This window comes from Bombina bombina, chromosome 7, assembly GCF_027579735.1.
Source record: "Bombina bombina isolate aBomBom1 chromosome 7, aBomBom1.pri, whole genome shotgun sequence".
Lineage (NCBI taxonomy): Eukaryota > Metazoa > Chordata > Amphibia > Anura > Bombinatoridae > Bombina > Bombina bombina.
The window spans coordinates 489420453-489440989 of record NC_069505.1 but is presented as its reverse complement, the minus strand read 5'-3'; the positions used below and the strand labels follow the sequence as shown (position 1 = coordinate 489440989).

Genomic DNA, 20537 nt, shown 5'->3' with positions numbered 1-20537 from the left:
GGATAAATCCCACAAGTAAGGATGAAACCCGTGGACTCGGCATATCTTGTAAAAGAAATATATATATTTAAAAAAATTAAAAACCAACTTAGCACCCAGGTGGCAAATTAATTAGCAGCCAAAGGGTTAAAGATGTTATTAAACGTTAAGTTTTCTCTTACCCGTTTACCTACTGGACTTTTTGTTTGCATTTTTCACTAATCAGGACTTGTAAATAGTTAAAGCGACATGATACCCAAATGTTGAAACACTTGAAAGTGATGCAGCATAGCTGTAAAACGCTGACTAGAAAAAATCACTATGTAAAAAAAAAAAAAAAAGTAAATTTTGATGTAAAATATCTAAGTATTCAAACCCCATTGTAAAGGACTTTAAGCAGCAAATCAGTATGTCTGTCCCAGGACTTGCCTCATGCACACACATGTTATTTCCCTATTCAGTTTAAGAAAGTTTACTATGAAATCTCATGAGATCACAGTAAGAGAGTTCATGACCTCAGCACTGCTGATTGGCTGCTGTTCATTTCTTCATTTATTTATGTTTTACCTGCAGCTAGGCAGTACCTGAAAGATAACTTTATACACAGCACTTACTCTGGTGAGCTGAGGAAATTGTGAGGTAAAATTTCTTCCTTTTTACATAGAGATGCTCATATGTCAGCTTTTTACAGTTACTCTGCAGCACTTTCAAGTGACTTAGCATTTGAACATTATGTGTCTGTTAAATAAGAGAACAGCTTTAAAGAGAGTTGCAGGAAGCACAAGAGAAAAAAAAACAATATGTGCTACTGTAGTTATACCTAGCAGTTAAAGGGACAGTCTACTTGATTTTTTTTTATTTTAAAAAGATAGCTACTGCTTTTACTACCCACCGCGCAGCTTTGTACAACCAACATTGTTATATTAATATACTTTATAACCTCTAAGATTACCTGCTTTATAAGCAGCTGCAGGCCGCACCTTATCTCAGTGCTTTTTAACAGCCAGACAGTGCTAGTTAATGTATGCCATGTAGATAACATTGTGCTCACTCCCGTGGAGAATTATAATGGTTATACAAGAAACAAAAACGGCACTTTCAAACAGTGTTGCAATATGGCTGTGGACATGTGCTCGCCTAGGGTTATTTTATAACCATGGATACCAAGAGAATTGGCAAAGTTAATTTTAGAAGTAAAATGGAAAATGGTTTAAAGGGCCAGTCAAGTCCAAAAAAACTTTCATGTTTCAAATAGGGCATGTCATTTAAAACAGCTTTCCAATTTACTTTTATCACTAATTTTGCTTTGTTCTCTTGGTATTCTTGGTTGAAAGCTAAACCTAGGAGGTTCATATGCTAATTTCTTAGACCTTGAAGGCCGCCTCTAATCTAAATGCATTTTGATAGTTTTTCACCACTAGAGGGCATTAGTTCACGTTTCATATAGATAACATTGAGCTCATGCACGTGAATTTACCATGGAGACAGCTCTGATTGGTTGTGCAAAACTGGGGCATTGGTAATAAAGGGATCATCTATCTTTTAAAACAACAAAAATTCTGGTGTTGACTGTCCCTTTAAACTTTCATAATTAAGATAGATCAGCAATTTTAAGCAACTTTCTTATTCACTCCTATTATCAATATTTTTTTCTTCATTCTCTTGAGATCCTTATTTGAAAATGCAAGACTGTAAGCTTAGGAGCTGACCCATTTTTGGTTCAGAACCTGGGTAGCACTTGCTGATTGGTGTCTAAATGTTGCCACCAATTAGCAAGCACTATCCAGGGTGCTGAACTAAAATGGTCCTGTTCCTAAGCTGATATTATTCCTTTTCTCTTGTTAAGTGTATCCAGTCCACGGATCATCCATTACTTATGGAATATATTCTCCTTCCCAACAGGAAGCTGCAAGAGTCCACCCACAGCAAAGCTGCTATATAGCTCCTCCCCTAACTGCCATATTCAGTCATTCTCTTGCAAGCCTCAACATAGATAGGAGGTTGTGAGAGTCTGTGGTGCTTTCTACTTAGTTTATTCTTCAATCAAAAGTTTGTTATTTTTAAATGGCACCGGAGTGTGCTGTTTATCTCAGGCAGTATTTGGAAGAAGAATCTGCCTGCGTTTTTCTATGATCTTAGCAGACGTAACTAAGATCCATTTGCTGTTCTCACACATTCTGAGGAGTGAGGTACTTCAGAGGGGGAATGGCGTGCAGGTTTTCCTGCAGATAAGGTATGTGCAGTAAAATATTTTTCTAGGAATGGAATTGACTAAGAAAATACTGCTGATACCGAAGTAATGTAAGTAAAGCCTTAAATGCAGCGATAGCGACTGGTATCAGGCTTATTAATAGAGATACATACTCTTGTAAAAATGTGTTTTAAAACGTTTGCTGGCATGTTTAATCGTTTTTTAACATATGTTTGGTGATAAAACTTATTGGGGCCTAAGTTTTTTCCACATGGCTGGCTTAAATTTTACATAGAAACAGTTTCCTGAGGCCTTCCACTGTTATAGTATAAAAGTTACAGTTGGTGCAGTTAAAATTACAAACAGTGACATTCAGCTTCCCTCAGCAGTCCCCTGCATGCTATAGGACATCTCTGAAGGGCTCAAAAGGGCTTCAAAAGTAGGAGCTGTTATGACTGTTTAAAACATATTTTTCGTTTTGTTAATCTGTTTTTTGTATTAAGGGGTTAATCATCCATTTGCAAGTGGGTGCAATGCTCTGCTAACTTGTTACATACACTGTAAAAATTGTGTTAGTTTAACTGCCTTTTTTCACTGTTATTTCAAATTTTGGCAAAATTTGTTTCTCTTAAAGGCACAGTAACGTTTTATATATTTGCTTGTTAACTTGATTTAAAGTGTTTTCCAAGCTTACTAGTCTCATTATTAGTCTGTTCTAACATGTCTGACATAGAGGAAGCTCTGTGTTCATTATGTTTTAAAGCCATGGTGGAACCCCATCTTAGAATGTGTACCAGATGTACTGATTTCATGTTAAACAATAAAGATCATTTTTTGTCTTTAAAAACATTATCACCAGAGGATTCTGTCGTGGGGGTAGTTATGCCGACTAACTCTCCCCACGTGTCAGACCTTTTGACTCCCGCTTTAGGGACTCACGCTCAAATGGCGCCAAGTACATCAAGGGCACCCATAGCGTTTCTTTACCAGGGGATTCTGTCGAGGGGAAAGTTATGCCGACTAACTCTCCCCACGTGTCAGACCCTTCGACTCCCGCTTCAGGGACTCACGCTCAAATGGCGCCAAGTACATCAAGGGCGCCCATAGCGTTTATTTTACAAGACATGGCAAAGGTGGTGAATAATATTCTGGCAGCAGTATTAGTCAGACTACCTGAAATTAAAGGAAAGCAGTTAGCTCTGGGGGTAGATACAGAGCATACAGACGCTTTAAGAACCATGTATGATACTACCTCACAATATGCTTAGTCTGTGGGTGATTTTTTTTTTTTGACTCAGGGAAGATGATTTAACCTGATTCTGATATTTCTACATTTAAAATTTATGCTTGAGAACCTCCACTTGTTGCTCAGGGAGGCTTTGGCTGCTCTGAATGAATGTGTACAATCGCAGAGCCAGAGAAATTGTGTAGACTGGATAGATAATATGCAGTGCCGGTGTGTACTGATGTTTTTCCAATACCTAAAGAGGTTTACTAAAATTTTTTTTAATAAGGAATGGGATAGACCAGGTGTGCCGTTCTCTTCCCCTCCTATTTTTTAGAAGAATGTTTTCTAATAGTTACCACCACACGGGACTTCTGGCAGACAGTTCCTAAGGTGGAGAGAAGAGTTTCTACTCTAGCTAAGCGTACCACTACCTCTGACGAGGACAGTTGTGCTTTTTAGATCCAATGGATAAAAAATGTTTATTCAACAGGGTTTTATCCTGCAGCCCCTTGCATACATTGCTTCTGTCACTGCTGCTGCGGCGTTCTGGGTTGAGTCTCTTGATGAGGCTTTACAGTTAAGCGACTCCATTGGATGAATATATTTGACAAGCTTATGCTAGCCAATTCCTTTGTTTTCTGATGCCTTGTTCATTTGACTAGACTAACGGCTAAGAATTCTGTTTTTTTACTATACTGGCGCGCAGAGCGCTATGGCTTATATCATGGTCAGCTGTCGTGACTTTAATAAATAAGCTACTTAACTTCCCTTCAAGGGGCAGACCCTATTCGGGCCTGGTTTGAAGGAGATTATTGCTTATATCACTGGAGGAAAAGGTCATGCCCTTCCTCAGGATAGGTCTAAATCAAGGGAAAAAAAAAAAAAAAAAGTCTAATTTTCGTACCTTTTAAAAACTTCAGGGCAGGTGTGGCATCCTCTTCCTCTAAGGCAAAACAAGAGGGAATTTTTGCTCAGTCCAAGGCGGTCTGGAGACAATCGGACCTGGAACAAAGATAAGCAGGCCAAGGAGCCTGCTGCTGCCTCTAAGGCAGCATGAAGGAACGGACCCCTATCCGGTAACGGATCCTATAGGGGGCAGACTTTCATTCTTTGCCCAGGCGTGGGCAAGAGATGCCCAGGATACCTAGGCATTGGAATTTATATCCCAGAGATATCTTCTGGATTTCAAAGATTCCCCCCCCAAAAAAGGGGAGATTTCGCCTTTCACAATTATCTGCAAACCAGATAAAGAAGGAGGCATTCTTACATTGTGTACGAGATCCATCCAGTTCCAAGAGAGGAACAGGGACAGAGTTTTTACTCAAATCTGTTTGTGGTTCCCAAGGAGAGGGAACCTTCAGACCTATTTTGGATCTAAAGATCTTAAACAAATTCCTCAGAATTCCGTCATTTAAGATGGAAACTATTCGTACCATCTTAACTATGATCCAGGAGAGTCAATAGAGGACTACAATGGATTTGAAGGATGCTTATCCTCACATTGTGATGCATAAAGATCACCATCGTTTTTTCAGGTTTGCCTTTCTAGACAGGCATTACCAGTTTGTAGCTCTTTCCTTTGGGATATCTACAGCCCCAAGAATCTTTATGGAGGTTCTGGGGTCGCTTTGGCGGTCCTTAGACCGCGGGGCATAGAAGTGGCCCCTTATTTAGACGACATCCTGATACAGGCGTCAAACATCCAAATTGCCCAGTCTCATACGGACGTAGTACTGGCATTTCTGAGATCACATGGGTGGAAAGTGAACAAGGAAAGAGTTCTCTATCCCCAATCTCAAGGGTTTCCCTCCTAGGGACTCTGATAGATTCTGTAGAAATGAAAATTTACCTGACGGAGTCCAGGTTGTCAAAGTTTCTAAATTTCTGCCGTGTTTTTTTCATCCCATCCGCGCCCTTCGGTGGCTCAGTACATGAATGAAATCGGCTTAATGGTAGCGGCAAGGGACATAGTACCGTTTGCACGTCTACATTTCAGACCGCTGCAACTATGCATGCTCAGTCAGAGGAACGGGGATTACACAGATTTGTCCCCCTGTTAAACCTGGACCAAGAGACCAGAGATTCTCTTCTCTGGTGACTATGTCGGGTCCATCTGTCCAAGGGTATGACCTTCCGCAGGTCAGATGGGACAATTGTTACAATAGATGCCAGCCTTTTAGGTTGGGATGCAGTCTGGAACTCCCTGAAGGCTCAGGGATAGTGGACTTAGGAGGAGACCCTCCTTCTAATAAATATTCTGGAACTGGGAGTGATATTCCATGCTCTTCAGACTTGGCCTCAGTTAGCAACTCTGAGGTACATCATACTCAGTCGGACAATATACACGACTGTGGCTTACATCAGCCATCAAGGGGGAACAGAAGTTCCCTAGCGATGTTAGAAGTCTTACAATAATTCACTGGACAGAGACTCACTCTTGTCTATCAGCTATCCATATCCCAGGTGTTGAGAACTGGGAGGTGGATTTTCTAAGTCGTCAGACTTTTCTTCCGGGGGAGTGGGATTTCCTCCGGAGGTCAAGACCAAGCAGGAGAGGGCTTTGGTGTTTTTGACAGCGCCTGCGTAGCCACGCAGGACCTGGTATGCAGATCTGGTGGACATGTCATCCTTTCCATCACGGTCTCTGCTTCAGAGACAGGTCCCTCTACCTCAGGGTCCTTTCAACCATCTAAATAGAATCAATCTGAGATGGACTGCCTGGAGACTGAACGCTTGATGTTATCAAAGCATGGCTTCTCCGAGTCAGTCATTGATACCTTAATACAGACATGAAAGCCTGTCTCTAGGAAAATTGAACATAGATATGGTGTAAATATCTGATTGTTATGAATCCAAGGGTTACTCATGGAGTAAAGTCTGGATTCCCAGGATATTATCTTTTCTCCAAGATGTTTTTGAGAAAAGGGTTGTCGGCTAATTCCTTAAAAGGGGACAGATTTTTACTCTGTCTATTTTTTTGCACAAGCGTCTGGCAGGTATTCTAGACGTTCAGGCATTTGGTCAGGCTTTGGTTAGATCCAAGCCTGTGTTTAAAACTGTTGCTCCGCCATGGAGCTTAAACCTGATTCTTAAGGTTCTTCAAGAAGTTCCGTTTGAACCTTTTTTGTTCCATAGATATCAATCTTTATCTTGGAAAGTTCCTTTTGGGTAGCTAATTCCTCGACTCGTAGAGTCTCCAAGTTATCTGTGTTACAATGTGATTCTCCTTATCTGGTCCTTCGTACGGATAAGGTAGTCCTGCGTACCGACCTGGGTTTTTTCCTAAGGTGGTATCTAACAAGTACATCACTCAAGAGATAGTTGTTCCATGCTTGTATCCTAATCCTTCCTCAAAGAAGGAACGTCTATTACACAATATTGGACGTGGTTTGTGCTTTAAAGTTTTACTTACAAGCTACTACAGTTTTCATCAAACGTTCACCTTGTTTGTTGTCTATTCTGGACAGAGGAGAGGTCAAAAGACTTCATCAGCCTCTCTGTCTTTTTGGTTAAAAAGCATAATTCATTTAGCTTATGAGACTGCTGGACAGCAGCCTCCTGAAGGGATTACAGCTCATTCTACTAGAGCTGTGGTTTTCACTTGGGCCTTTTTTAAATGTGGCTTCTGTTGAACAGATTTACAAGACGGAGTCTTGGTCTGCGCTTCATACTTTTCAAATTTAACAAATTTGATACCTTGCTTCTTCGGAGGCTATTTTTGGGAGAAAGGGTTTTTTACAGGCAGTGGTAACTTCCGTTTAAGTACCTGCCTTGTCCCTCCCATCATCCGTGTACTTTAGCTTTGGTATTGGTATTCCATAAGTAATGGATGATCCGTGGACTGGATACACTTAACAAGAGAAAACATAATTTATGCTTACCTGATAAATTTATTTCTCTTGTAGTGTATCCAGTCCACGGCCCGCCCTGTCACTTTAAGGCAGGTAATTTTTTCATTTGAACTACAGTCACCACTGCACCCTATGGTTTTTCCTTTCTCTGCATGTTTTCGGTCGAATGACTGAATATGGCAGTTAGGGGAGGAGCTATATAGCAGCTTTGCTGTGGGTGGACTCTTGCAGCTTCCTGTTGGGAAGGAGAATATATTCCATAAGTAATGGATGATCCGTGGACTGGATACACTACAAGAGAAATAAATTTATCAGGTAAGCATAAATTATGTTTTTCAAATAAAGATACCAAGAGAACGAAGAAAAAATTATAATAGGAGTAAATTAGAAAGTTGCTTAAAATTGCTGCTCTATCTGAATCAGTTTATTTTTGACTTTACTGTCCCTTTAAGTTACTATACAATTTACAGTTCACCATTTCTCCTTATCCCCAATATGGCTGACCCACCCCTTCTTTAAAATGAGTGACTAAAACCGCCTCTCCACTAACTATATGACATCCGGTGCTTGTGTTTAAAGGACCAGTCAACACAGTAGATTTGCATAATCAACAAATGCAAGATAACAAGACAATGCAATAGTACTTAGTCTGAACTTCAAATGAGTAGTAGATTTTTTTTTTCTGACAATTTTAAAAGTTATGTCTTGTTCCACTCCCCCTGTACCATGTGACAGCCATCAGCCAAACACAAATGCATACACGTACCATGTGACAGCCATTCACAAATGCATACACACTTATTCTTGCACATGCTCAGTAGGAGCTGGTGACTGAGCTGGCGACTGAAAAAGTTTAAATATAAAAAGACTGTGCACATTTAGTTAATGGAAGTAAATTGGAAAGTTGTTTAAATGGCATGCTCTATCTGAATCATGAAAGTTTAATTTTGATTGAGTGTCCCTTTAATGAGCATGTTCTGGGGTGAGCATATGTTCATTTCTATTCACTAATTATGCTTGTTCTTTTCGTTCTTTAGCTGTCTCTGCTAGAGCAAAACTTCTTGCCAACCAGCGACAACAAGCTGACGAAACAGCAACTTATCTTAGCTCGTAAGTATTCATCCTTTCCTTTTCCCATCATATCCACCCCTTCTGTAATTAAATGCTTAGTCCTTTCATGTGAAATACTTAAGGCATAGGAAAGTCAAAATGTAACTTGCATGATTCATATAGGGCAGGTCATTTTGAGACACTTTTATAATTCACTTCTATTTTCAAATGTGCTTTGTTCTCTTAGTATCCCTTGTTGAAAAAGAATACGCACATATCCTACACTAGTGGGAGCTGCTGATTAGTGCCTGCACACATTTGTCTTTTGTGATTGGCTAACTAGATGTGTTCATCTTGCTGCCAGTAGTGCAATGTTGTTCCTTCAGCAAAGGATAATAAGAGAACGAAGCACATTTGGTAATGGAAGTAAATTGGATAGTTGTTTAAAATTATAATGAAATAAAACTTTAGAGTTTCCTGTCCCTTTAACCCCTTTAGTGACCACAGCACTTTTCAATTTTCTTACCCTTAATGACAATGGCTATTTTTACATTTCTGCAGTGTTTGTGTTTAGCTGTAATTTTCCTCTTACTCATTTACTGTACCCACACATATTATATACCGTTTTTCTCGCCATTAAATGGACTTTCTAAAGATACCATTATTTTCATCATATAATTTACTATAACATTTTTTTTATAAAATTATGAAAAAAACACACTTTTTCTAACTTTAACCCCCAAAATCTGTTACACATCTACAACCACCAAAAAACACCCATGCTAAATAGTTTCTAAATTTTGTCCTGAGTTTAGAAATACCCAATGTTTACATGTTGTTTGCTTTTTTTTTTTGCAAGTTATAGGGCAATAAGTACAACTAGCACTTTGCTATTTCCAAACCATTTTTTGTTCTCAAAATTAGCGATAGTTACATTTTAACACTAATATCTGTCAATAATCCCTGAATAACCGTTCACATGTATATATTTTTATTTAGTAGACATCCCAAAGTATTGATCTAGGCCCATTTTGGTGTATTTCATGCCACCATTTCACCGCCAAATGCAATGAAATAAAAAAAAATTGTTCACTTTTACACAAACTTTAGGTTTCTCACTGAAATTATTTACAAACAGCTTGTGCAATTATGGCACAAATGGTTGTAAATGCTTCTCTGTGATCCCCTTTGTTCAGAAATAGAAGACATATATATGTCTTTGGCGTTGCTTTTTGGTAATTAGAAGGCCGCTAAATGCCGCTGCGCACCACACTTGTATTATGCCCAGCATTGAAGGGGTTAATTAGGTAGCTTGTAGGGTTAATTTTAGCTTTAGTGTAGAGATCAGCCTCCCACTTGACACATCCCACCCCCTGATCCTTCCCTCCCCCACCACACAATTGTCACCAACATCTTAAGTACTGGCATCACAGTAGCGGGCGTGCGCACACCGCACCCATTCGCGCACCCCTGCCCTCGTGTGCATGCTCCCTATGCCGGCACTCCTGGACCTCATCTGCAGCGATAGGCCGCCTCCCTCGTATCCCTCCCACGCCACCAACGATCGGCACCATCGCTGCCCGATGCAGAGGGGGCTACATAGTGGCCCCCTCTGCATCGGTTGCCTAAAGAAAGGGTATTGCACAATGCCTCAACATCGAGGCATCGCTGCAATACCCTGAAAGCATCTGGAAGTGATCATGATCGCTTCCTGTACTTGAAACCCCAGAGGACGTTCCAGGCACGTCCTTGGTCATTAAGTGACACCCAATGTAGGACGTGCCTGACACGTCCTCGGTCGCCAAGGGGTTAAAGGGACTGTACACACCTTGCAATTACAAGACATTTCTTTTGGGTTGCTATAGAATAAAATATCAGATATGTCTCAATGTTTTCAAAACAAATCATCATTTTTACTTCAATTAGTTCTCAGTAGTCAAACTCAACACACCATTTGCCTTATTTTAAAGAGCCAATCTGGGCTTTAGTTCACAGATAACGAGGCTTGTCACTGTCATAAATTTATTATAAGGTGTATTGCTTTGCAGTTGATTTCTAATAAACCAATTAGGGTCATATATGTAGCAGAGTTAGCCACGAGAAGTCAGCAAGGTGTATTTCAAGTTTTGAGAACTACCTGAAAAGGGGGCAGAATAAATACTGAAAATATATTGCAAAGTTGTTTCGTTATGCATAAAATAACATTTTATATAAAAATCTCAAGGTGTTTGCTGTCCCATTTAAAGGGCCATAATAGTAAAAAAATAAATAAGACATACTCTAATCTCTTATTGACCCCAGATTACTGTGTGTTTAACCCCGCAAAAGGGTTGAACACACAGTAGAAACACTGCTCAGCAGAGCACTGCTGGGCCAGAGTGGAAAACACTGCTGAACCAATCGCCAGGGCTAGTCGCACGGCTTAGCTGTGGAGCTAGCACTGATTGGCTCAGCTGCGTTTTCCGCTTGTGACCAGCAGTGCTCTGCGGATTAAAGCATAATTTGTCTATGCATTTGGAGCTGTTGTGCAGCGCTTTCTTTTATCCTGCATGATGCAGCCCTTGCCCATCCATTTCTCTGACCCTCAGCCTCGTCTGTGCACAGTTCCTCGGCCAACCACCACACTCCCTCCCCTTGCTATATCTAGTTATTGTTAAATATCTTCATACGTTTCATTTATTCTGCAGGGGACGTTCTAGAGATTGGTGCACAGTGGAGCATCCTGAAAAAAGACATCCCATCGTTCGAGAGATACATGGCGCAGCTAAAGTGCTACTATTTTGATTATAAGTATGAGAAATCTTCTTGCATTGGATAACTTTCACTCCATTTTGCATTCAGGTGTAAATTAGGCAGTAGAGAGAAGGGCCGATGGTTAGATGCTGGGGATGTGTAGCCGTTAATGGTGGGATAACTTACTGAATTATTGTGTTTAAAGGGACAGTCTACTCCAAAAATGTAACTGTTTAAAATGATAATCCCTTTATTACCCATTCCCCAGTTTTGCATAACCAACACAGTTATCTAAATATATTTTTTACCTCTGTAGTTACCTTGTATCTAAGCTTCTGCTGACAGCCCCCTGATCACATGACTTTTTATTTATTATCTATTGACTTGCCTTTTAGCCAAGTAGTGCTGTGTTGTGCACAACCCACGGTTGTGAGAACAATGTTATCTATATGGCACACATGAATTAGATCTGTCTGGTTCTATTGCACGGGCGTGAGCACAATGTTTTCCATATGGCCCACATGAACTAACAGTCTCTTGCTGTGAAAAGCTAATTAAAAAGCATGTGATAAGAGGCTGTCTGTAGTGTTTTAGAAACAGGCAGAAATTTAGAGGTTTAAATGTTATAACGTATATTAATATAACAATGCTGGTTGTGCGAAGCTGGGGAATTAGTAGTAAAGACGTTATCTATCTTTTTAAACCATAAACGTATCCTCAGGGTAGACTACCTCTGTGTAAAAGAAGAAAAAAAACATATTGGATCAGATAACTAGATCCTTGAGAGAAAGTGCTACTATTCTCTGTAACACGGTTTTCTCCCCATTACCTTTGTAGGGATGAGCTCACAGAGTCTGCATACAACCATCAAATTCTGGGCCTCAATCTTCTCTTTCTTCTCTCACAAAATCGTGTTGCTGAGTTCCACACCGAGCTGGAGAGGCTTCCCGCCAAGGACATCCAGACTAACGTTTACATAAAGCACCCTGTGTCCCTTGAACAGGTAGATAATACAGATGTATAATATCTTTATGTATCTCTTTAGATTTAGAGATGCCGTTTCTAATTCTAATATTCTTCTTCAGTATTTGATGGAAGGAAGTTACAACAAAGTATTTCTGGCCAAAGGGAACATTCCAGCTGAGAGTTACACGTTCTTTATAGACATCCTGCTCGACACAATAAGGTGAGGTCTTCTTACTGCTCCTCTGAACTTTTTTTTTAAAATTATTATTATTAAAGGGACACAAGTCAAAATTAAACTTTCATGAGTCAAATCGAGCAGCAATTTTAAACAACTCTTCAATTTACTTCCATTAACAAAATGTGCACAGTATTTTTATATTTACATTTTTTGAGTCACCAGTTCCTACTGAGCATGTGCAAGAATTCAGACTATACTTATATGCATTTGTGATTGGCTGATGGCTTTCACATGGTACAGGAGGAGTGGAAACAAACATAGCTTTGAAGTTTGTCAGAAACAAATCTACTCATTTGAAGTTCAGACTAAGTGCTATTGCATTGTCTTTTTATCATGTATTTGTAGTTTATGGGAATCTACTGTATTTACTGGTCCTTTTAAAGGGACAGCAAAGTAAAAAATTAAACTTGATTAAACATGATTCAGATAGGGTGTGTAATTTTAAACTTCTTACTAATTTACTTCCATTATCTAATCTTTTTTTGTTCTTTTTCTAAACTTGATACTTAGGTAGGCTCAGAAGCAGCTATGTAGTACTAGAAACTAGCTGCTGATTGGTGGCTGCACACATATGACTTGTTATTGGCTCACATGATGGTTTTAGATTATTCCCAGTAGTGCATTTCTGCTCCTTCAACAAAGAATACCCAGAGAATGAAATATATTTGAACATAAAAGTAAATTGGAAACTTGTTTAAAATTGCATGCTCTGTCTGAATCGTGAAAGAAAAAAATAAGGTTTTCATGCCCCTTTTTAATATTATTTTTTTTTTTAAAAATACACAAAGAAACGCAGGGCAATAAAACGTATAAGAATGTGCAATAGTATAAGCTGTAAAAAAAATACTCAGTAACCAAGACCCTCAGACGCAAATCTGCGTATCTGACCCCTTATATGACTCACGTGGTGATTCCTGGAAGTTAGTGTGCGGAGTACCAGCTGGAACTCATATTATTGTCCTCCCTGATCCCCAGTTGAGGCTATGTACCAGGTCATGAACAGTTTGACATCACTGTGCACTCCTCGGGCAATTTGACACCAGGTATAGTGTGCAAAGCAAGATTGTGCATTGTGTGGGCGTATCCCTACAGAAAAGTATATGGGGCCATAGGGGAGGGTTACTCATTTTAAGAGACAGTAATTGATAGAGAGAGGTTGCACTTATATAAATATGGTCACAGGTTGTTTAGGTATAGGAAGCATAAAATGTTGTTGGCCTTCGAAAAACAATTGTGAAACAGAGTAGCAGTGCACTACTGGGCGCTAGCTGCTGATTTCTAACTGGCTCACCAGATGTAGCTATGAAATAAAGTCCTTTGGAAATACAGTGGTGTGGCTGACTTTTTTCTTTTTGACTGGGGGTTTACAGTGACCCACGCAGCACGTACACTTTCTGGAATTTTGTGCTGGTTCTACTGTGTGGTGGCTCACCAGATGTGTTCATCTAGCTCACAGTAGTGCAGTAGTTTAACCTATACATAGCAAACACACTGAGCATTATTATAGCACTGTTGCTAGTATATAATACATTTTTTACTTTTTTTTTTTACTTCCCTTTACTACAGTAGTTTGAGCTTAGTTTCATTGATACCTTCTTTTTATATACTAGGGATGAGATTGCGGGCTGCATCGAAAAGGCATACGAAAAAGTTCTGTTTAACGAGGCCACCAGAATACTCTTCTTCAATACGCCCAAGAAGATGACAGATTATGCCAAAAAGGTTTGTATGAGCTCCAGTGTACCACCAATGCTCAATAAGCCATGATCACCATTGACCATGTCAGATATGTTTCTGATTCTCTACCTGCAACCACTGCCATCTTCTCTAAACCTGTATACCTCCCATCACCCACTTTCTCAATGACATAGAAACATTGGTTTTGATGGCAGATAAGAACCTTAGGCCCAACAAGTCTGCTCAATATTTCATAAAAGTCTAAATTTAGTTTGTTGGAATAGCCTTATCCCAGGCATCCCTCGTGTTTGTCAATAACTTCTAATGGAAATATATTTCATGAATCCCTTGTCCTTTCTGTGAAAAAGTGCTAATGCAAATTACTCTTGAAGCTACTACCCTTCAACTTAAGATCCTGACCTCTTGTTCTGGTGGCTCATTTTGTGAAAAATACCCCTTAATATGCTTGAAAGTTTCTATCCTGTCACCGCTTTCCCTTCTCTCCTCTAAACTATACATATTTAGGTTGTTGTGCCTGGTATGTTTTTTATTTTTTAGACCGTGCACCATTTTAGTAGCCCTCTAAACAGATTCCCACGCCAACACTCGCAGGGGGAGCCGTCATTAAATTCTATTTATAAAAAAAAAGGGGGGCGCTGTCCCTGCGAGTGGAGAGATGTCTCTCATACAAATAATGAGAGCTCTCTGCTAGGTAGAAGTTAACAATGGAGGACGAGGTACAGAGGGAGTAACCAGCTTGTTTTTAAACTTAAGCCTCCTTGTGTTGTGCGTTATGGTGGCATTAAGCTCCATACCGCACAAAAGCCAGAGGCTGAGTTTACGTGCTTGTGCACGTTTTCCCCCATAGACTTCAATGGGGAGAGAGTGTTAAAAAAAAAAAACTAACACCTGTGAATGCGGAATGGAGATCGCCGTAACGCAACCCCATTGATGTCTATGGGGAAAAGAAAGATAGGTTTAAACCTAACATATAGCCCTGGTCTAAACACCCCTAATATACTGCCCCTGACATCGCAGACACTAAAAAGTTATTAACCCCCTATTCCACCGCTCCCCGACACTAACTAAAGTTATTAACCCCTAATCCGCCACCCCAACATCACTGACACCTAAATAAACCTATTAACCCCCCTATTCCACCACTCCCCGACATCGCCGACACTAATTAGTTATTAACCCCTAATCCGCCACCCCAACATCGCTGATACCTAAATAAACCTATTAACCCCCTAAACCTCCAGCCCCCCACATCGTAACTACTAAACTTAACGCCCTAAACTGCTGCCCTCCCATCACAAACACTATAATAAAGAATTAACCACTAAACCTCCAGCCCACCACACCGTAACAACTAAACCTATTAACCCCTAAACCACTGCCCCTATCACAAAAAACTAAAATAAACTAACCCCTAAACCTAACACTCCCTAACTTTAAATTAAAATTACAATATAACTATCTTTAAAAAAATAAACTTACCTGTGAAATAAAAAAATAAGTTTTAACTATAAATTAACCTAACATAACTATTCTAATAAAAAAACTACCATTTAAAAAAAAAAACTAGCACTTACAAATATAATAGACATTAAATTACGAAAAATAAAAATCTGATTACAGAAAATAAACAAAATTATCAAAAATAAAAACAATTACACCTAATATAATAGCCCTATAAAAATAAAAGCCCCCCCCAATAAAAACACCCCTCTAACCTACAATAAATTACCAATAGGTGTTAAAATGGCCTTTTGTAGTGCATTTCCCTAAGTTAAACAGCTCTTTTATCTTTAAAAATTGTCCCCCTACCCAACCAACCCCCCAAAATAAAAAAAAACCTAACTCTAAAAAATCCTTAACTACTTATTGCCCATAAAGGGGCATTTGTATGGGCATTGCCCTTAAAAGGACATTTAGCTCTTTTACTGCCCTTAAAAAGGCATTCATCTCTTTTACAAGTGCCCATCCCTAATCTAAAAAAAAAAAACACCCCAAAAAAAAACAACCTAACCCCATAAAATCTACTTACGGTTCCTGAAGTCCGGACATCCATCTTCATCCAGGCGGTGACACCTTCATCCATCTTGGGGACGTCTTCTATCTTCATCTCGGCTGAGCTATCCTGGATGGATAAGACATCTTGCGCGGAGCATCCTCTTGATACAGTCTCCGCCGTTCACTGAAGTTGAACTCAAGGAAGCAGTTTCTTGCATTTCATATTGGCTGATTTGATTCTTCCAATTCAAATCAACCAATATGCTGAGAGCTTCTGAAATCCTATTGGCTGTTCAAAACAGAAAAAACAGAATTTATGCTTACCTGATAAATTACTTTCTCCAACGGTGTGTCCGGTCCACGGCGTCATCCATTACTTGTGGGAAATGTTCTCCCCCACAGGGAAAGGCAAGGAGAGCACACAGCAAGAGCTGTCCATATAGCTCCCCCTCTGGCTCCACCCCCCAGTCATTCGACCGACGGTTAGGAGAAAAAGGAGAAACTATAGGGTGCCGTGGTGACTGTAGTGTATAAAGAAAAAAATTTCAACCTGATTAAAAAAAAAAAAAACAGGGCGGGCCGTGGACCGGACACACCGTTGGAGAAAGTAATTTATCAGGTAAGCATAAATTCTGTTTTCTCCAACATTGGTGTGTCCGGTCCACGGCGTCATCCATTACTTGTGGGAACCAATACTAAAGCTTTAGGACACGGATGAAGGGAGGGAGCAAATCGGGTTACCTAAACGGAAGGCACCACGGCTTGCAAAACCTTTCTCCCAAAAATAGCCTCCGAAGAAGCGAAAGTATCAAATTTGTAGAATTTGGCAAAAGTGTGCAGAGAAGACCAAGTCGCTGCCTTACATATCTGGTCAACAGAAGCCTCGTTCTTGTAGGCCCATGTGGAAGCCACAGCCCTAGTAGAGTGAGCTGTGATACGGTCAGGAGGCTGCCGTCCGGCAGTCTCATAAGCCAAGAGGATAATGCTTTTCAGCCAGAAAGAGAGAGAGGTAGCAGTAGCTTTTTGACCTCTCCTCTTACCAGAGTAAACGACAAACAAGGATAAGGTTTGTCTAAAATCTTTTGTTGCTTCTAAATAGAACTTTAAAGCACGAACAACATCTAAATTGTGTAATAAACGTTCCTTCTTTGAAACTGGATTTGGACACAAAGAAGGATCAACTATTTCCTGGTTGATGTTCTTGTTGGAAACAACTTTTGGAAGAAAACCAGGCTTAGTACGCAAAACAACCTTATCTGAATGGAACACCAGATAGGGTGGATCACACTGCAAAGCAGATAATTCAGAAACTCTTCTAGCAGAAGAAATAGCAACCAAAAGCAGAACTTTCCAAGATAGTAACTTAATATCTATGGAATGTAAAGGTTCAAACGGAACCCCTTGAAGAACTGAAAGAACTAAATTTAGACTCCAAGGAGGAGCCATGGGTCTGTAAACAGGCTTGATTCTAACCAAAGCCTGAACAAAAGCTTGTACATCTGGCAAAGCTGCCAGTCGTTTGTGCAACAAGACGGATAATGCAGAAATCTGTCCTTTTAGAGAACTAGTTGACAATCCTTTATCCAAACCTTCTTGGAGAAAGGAGAGAATCTTTGGAATTTTAATCTTACTCCAGGAGAATCCTTTGGATTCACACCAACAGATATATTTTTTCCATATTTTATGGTAAATCTTTCTAGTCACAGGTTTTCTGGCTTGGACCAGAGTATCAATCACAGAATTTGAAAACCCACGCTTGGATAAAATCAAGCGTTCAATTTCCAAGCAGTCAGCTGCAGAGAAACTAGATTGGGATGTTCGAATGGACCTTGTACTAGAAGGTCCTGTCTCAAAGGTAGCTTCCATGGTGGAGCCGATGACATATTCACCAGGTCTGCATACCAAGTCCTGCGTGGCCACGCAGGAGCTATCAGAATCACTGAGGCTTCTCCTGTTTGATCCTGGCTATGAGCCTGGGGAGGAGAGGAAACGGTGGAAACACATATGCTAGGTTGAACGACCAAGGCGCCACTAATGCATCCACTAGAGTCGCCTTGGGATCCCTGGATCTGGACCCGTAGCAAGGAATCTTGAAGTTCTGACGGGACGCCATTAGATCCATGTCTGGAATACCCCATAATTGGGTTAACTGAGCAAAGACCTCCGGATGGAGTTCCCACTCCCCCGGATGGAAAGTCTGACAACTCAAATAGTCCGCCTCCCAGTTGTCTACTCCTGGGATGTGAATAGCAGATAGATGGCAGGAGTGATTCTCTGCCCATTGGATTATCTTGATTACTTCCTTCATCGCTAGGGAACTCTTTGTTCCCCCCCTGATGATTGATGTACGCAACAGTCGTTATGTTGTCCGACTGAAATCTTATGAACCTGGCTTCCGCTAGCTGAGGCCAAGCCAGGAGCGCATTGAATATAGCTCTTAGTTCCAAAATGTTTATCGGGAGAAGCGACTCTTCCCGCGACCATAGGCCCTGAGCTTTCAGAGAGTCCCAGACTGCGCCCCACCCCAAGAGGCTGGCGTCGGTCGTGACGATGACCCACTGCGGTCTGCGGAAACTCATTCCCTGAGACAGGTGATCCTGTCCCTGGTTACCTGGTCTACTTGAATTTGGGGAGACAAGTCTGTATAGTCCCCATTCCACTGATTGAGCATGCACAGCTGTAATGGTCTTAGATGAATTCGAGCAAAAGGAACCACATCCATTGCTGCGACCATTAGTCCTATTACTTCCATGCATTGAGCTATGGAGGGTTGAGGAATAGAGTGAAGAACTCGACAAGCTTTTAGAAGCTTTGTCTTTCTGACTTCTGTGAGAAAGATCTTAATTTCCACAGAATCTATTATTGTTCCCAGAAAAGGAACCCTTGTGGACGGTGAACTTTTTTCTATGTTCACTTTCCACCCGTGAGATCTGAGAAAAGCCAACACAATGTCTGTATGAGCCCTCGCTTTGGAAAGAGACGACGCTTGGATTAGGATGTCGTCTAGATAAGGTGCTACAGCGATGCCCCTCGGTCTTAGGACCGCTAGAAGGGACCCTAGCACCTTTGTGAAAATTCTGGGAGCGGTGGCTAAACCGAATGGTAGAGCCACAAACTGGTAATGTTTGTCCAGAAAGGCGAATCTCAGGAACTGATGATGAGATTTGTGGATTGGGATATGCAAATACGCATCCTTTAGATCCACGGTAGTCAAAAATTGACCCTGCTGGATTGTTGGTAAGATTGTCCGAATGGTTTCCATCTTGAAGGATGGAACTCTGAGGAACTTGTTTAATATCTTTAAATCCAGAATTGGCCTGAAAGTTCCCTCTTTTTTGGGAACCACAAACAGGTTTGAGTAAAACCCTAGACCTTGTTCCCCGGAGGGGACTGGGTTTATCACTCCCATCTTTGATAGGTCTCTTACACAATGTAAGAATGCCTGTTTCTTTATCTGGTCTGAAGGTAAGCGAGACAGGTGGAACCTTCCCTTTGGAGGAAGTCCCTTGAATTCTAACAGGTATCAATTGGAAACTATCTCTAGTGCCCAGGGATCCAGAACATCTCTTGCCCAAGCCTGAGCGAAGAGAGAGAGTCTGCCCCCTACCAGATCTGGTCCCGGATCGGGGGCTACCCCTTCATGCTGTCTTGGTAGCAGCAGCAGGTTTCTTGGTTTGTTTACCCTTGTTCCAGCCTTGCATGGGCTTCCAAGCGGGTTTGGGCTGGGCCGCGTTACCTTCTTGTCTAGCGGCAGTGGAGTTATTAGCCGGTCCGTTCCTGAAATTGCGAAAGGAACGAAAATTAGACTTGTTCTTAGCCTTAAAAGGCCTATCCTGTGGGAGGGCATGGCCCTTACCCCCAGTGATGTCTGAAATAATTTCCTTCAATTCCGGCCCAAAAAGGGTCTTACCCTTGAAAGGAATATTCAGTAACTTAGTCTTGGACGACACATCTGCCGACCAGGATTTTAGCCAAAGCGCCCTCCGCGCTACTATAGCAAAACCTGAGTTTTTCGCCGCCAATTTCGTTATTTGAAAGGCGGCATCCAATATAAAGGAATTAGCTAACTTTAATGCGTGAATTCTGTCCATGACTTCTTCATAGGAAGTCTCTTTCTGGAGCGACCTTTCTAGTTCTTCGAACCAAAAGGACGCCGCTGAAGTGACAGTAATAACACACGTAGCTGGTTGAAGGATGAACCCTTGCTGAACAAAAATCTTTTTAAGCAATCCTTCCAATTTTTTATCCATAGGATCTTTGAAAGCGCAGCTGTCCTCTATAGGAATAGTTGTGCGCTTCGCTAGTGTTGAAACAGCTCCCTCAACCTTCGGGACCGTTTGCCATGCGTCCCTTCTAGGGTCTACTATGGGAAACATTTTCTTAAATATAGGAGGTGGGGCAAAGGGTACACCTGGCTTTTCCCACTCCTTTTCCACTATGTTCGCTACCCTCTTAGGTATTGGAAAAGCGTCGTCGTGCACTGGGACCTCTAAAAATGTGTCCAATTTGCACAACTTCTCTGGTACTACCATGGAATCACAGTCATCCAGAGTAGCTAATACCTCCTTAAGCAAAGCGCGGAGATGTTCTAGCTTAAACTTAAATGCC

General features: G+C 40.9%; 1 protein-coding gene across 1 annotated transcript in view; it reads left to right on the top strand.

Annotated features, from left to right (window-relative positions):
• The window catches only part of PSMD8 (proteasome 26S subunit, non-ATPase 8), a 39612-nt gene that overhangs the window by 8993 nt on the left and 10082 nt on the right, over nt 1-20537 (top strand). The window contains exons 2-6 of the mRNA XM_053721624.1: nt 8287-8359; nt 10987-11089; nt 11870-12035; nt 12118-12218; nt 13847-13958. Coding sequence (XP_053577599.1) covers nt 8287-8359; nt 10987-11089; nt 11870-12035; nt 12118-12218; nt 13847-13958 — 555 coding nt within the window. The remainder of the gene's footprint in view (nt 1-8286; nt 8360-10986; nt 11090-11869; nt 12036-12117; nt 12219-13846; nt 13959-20537) is intronic.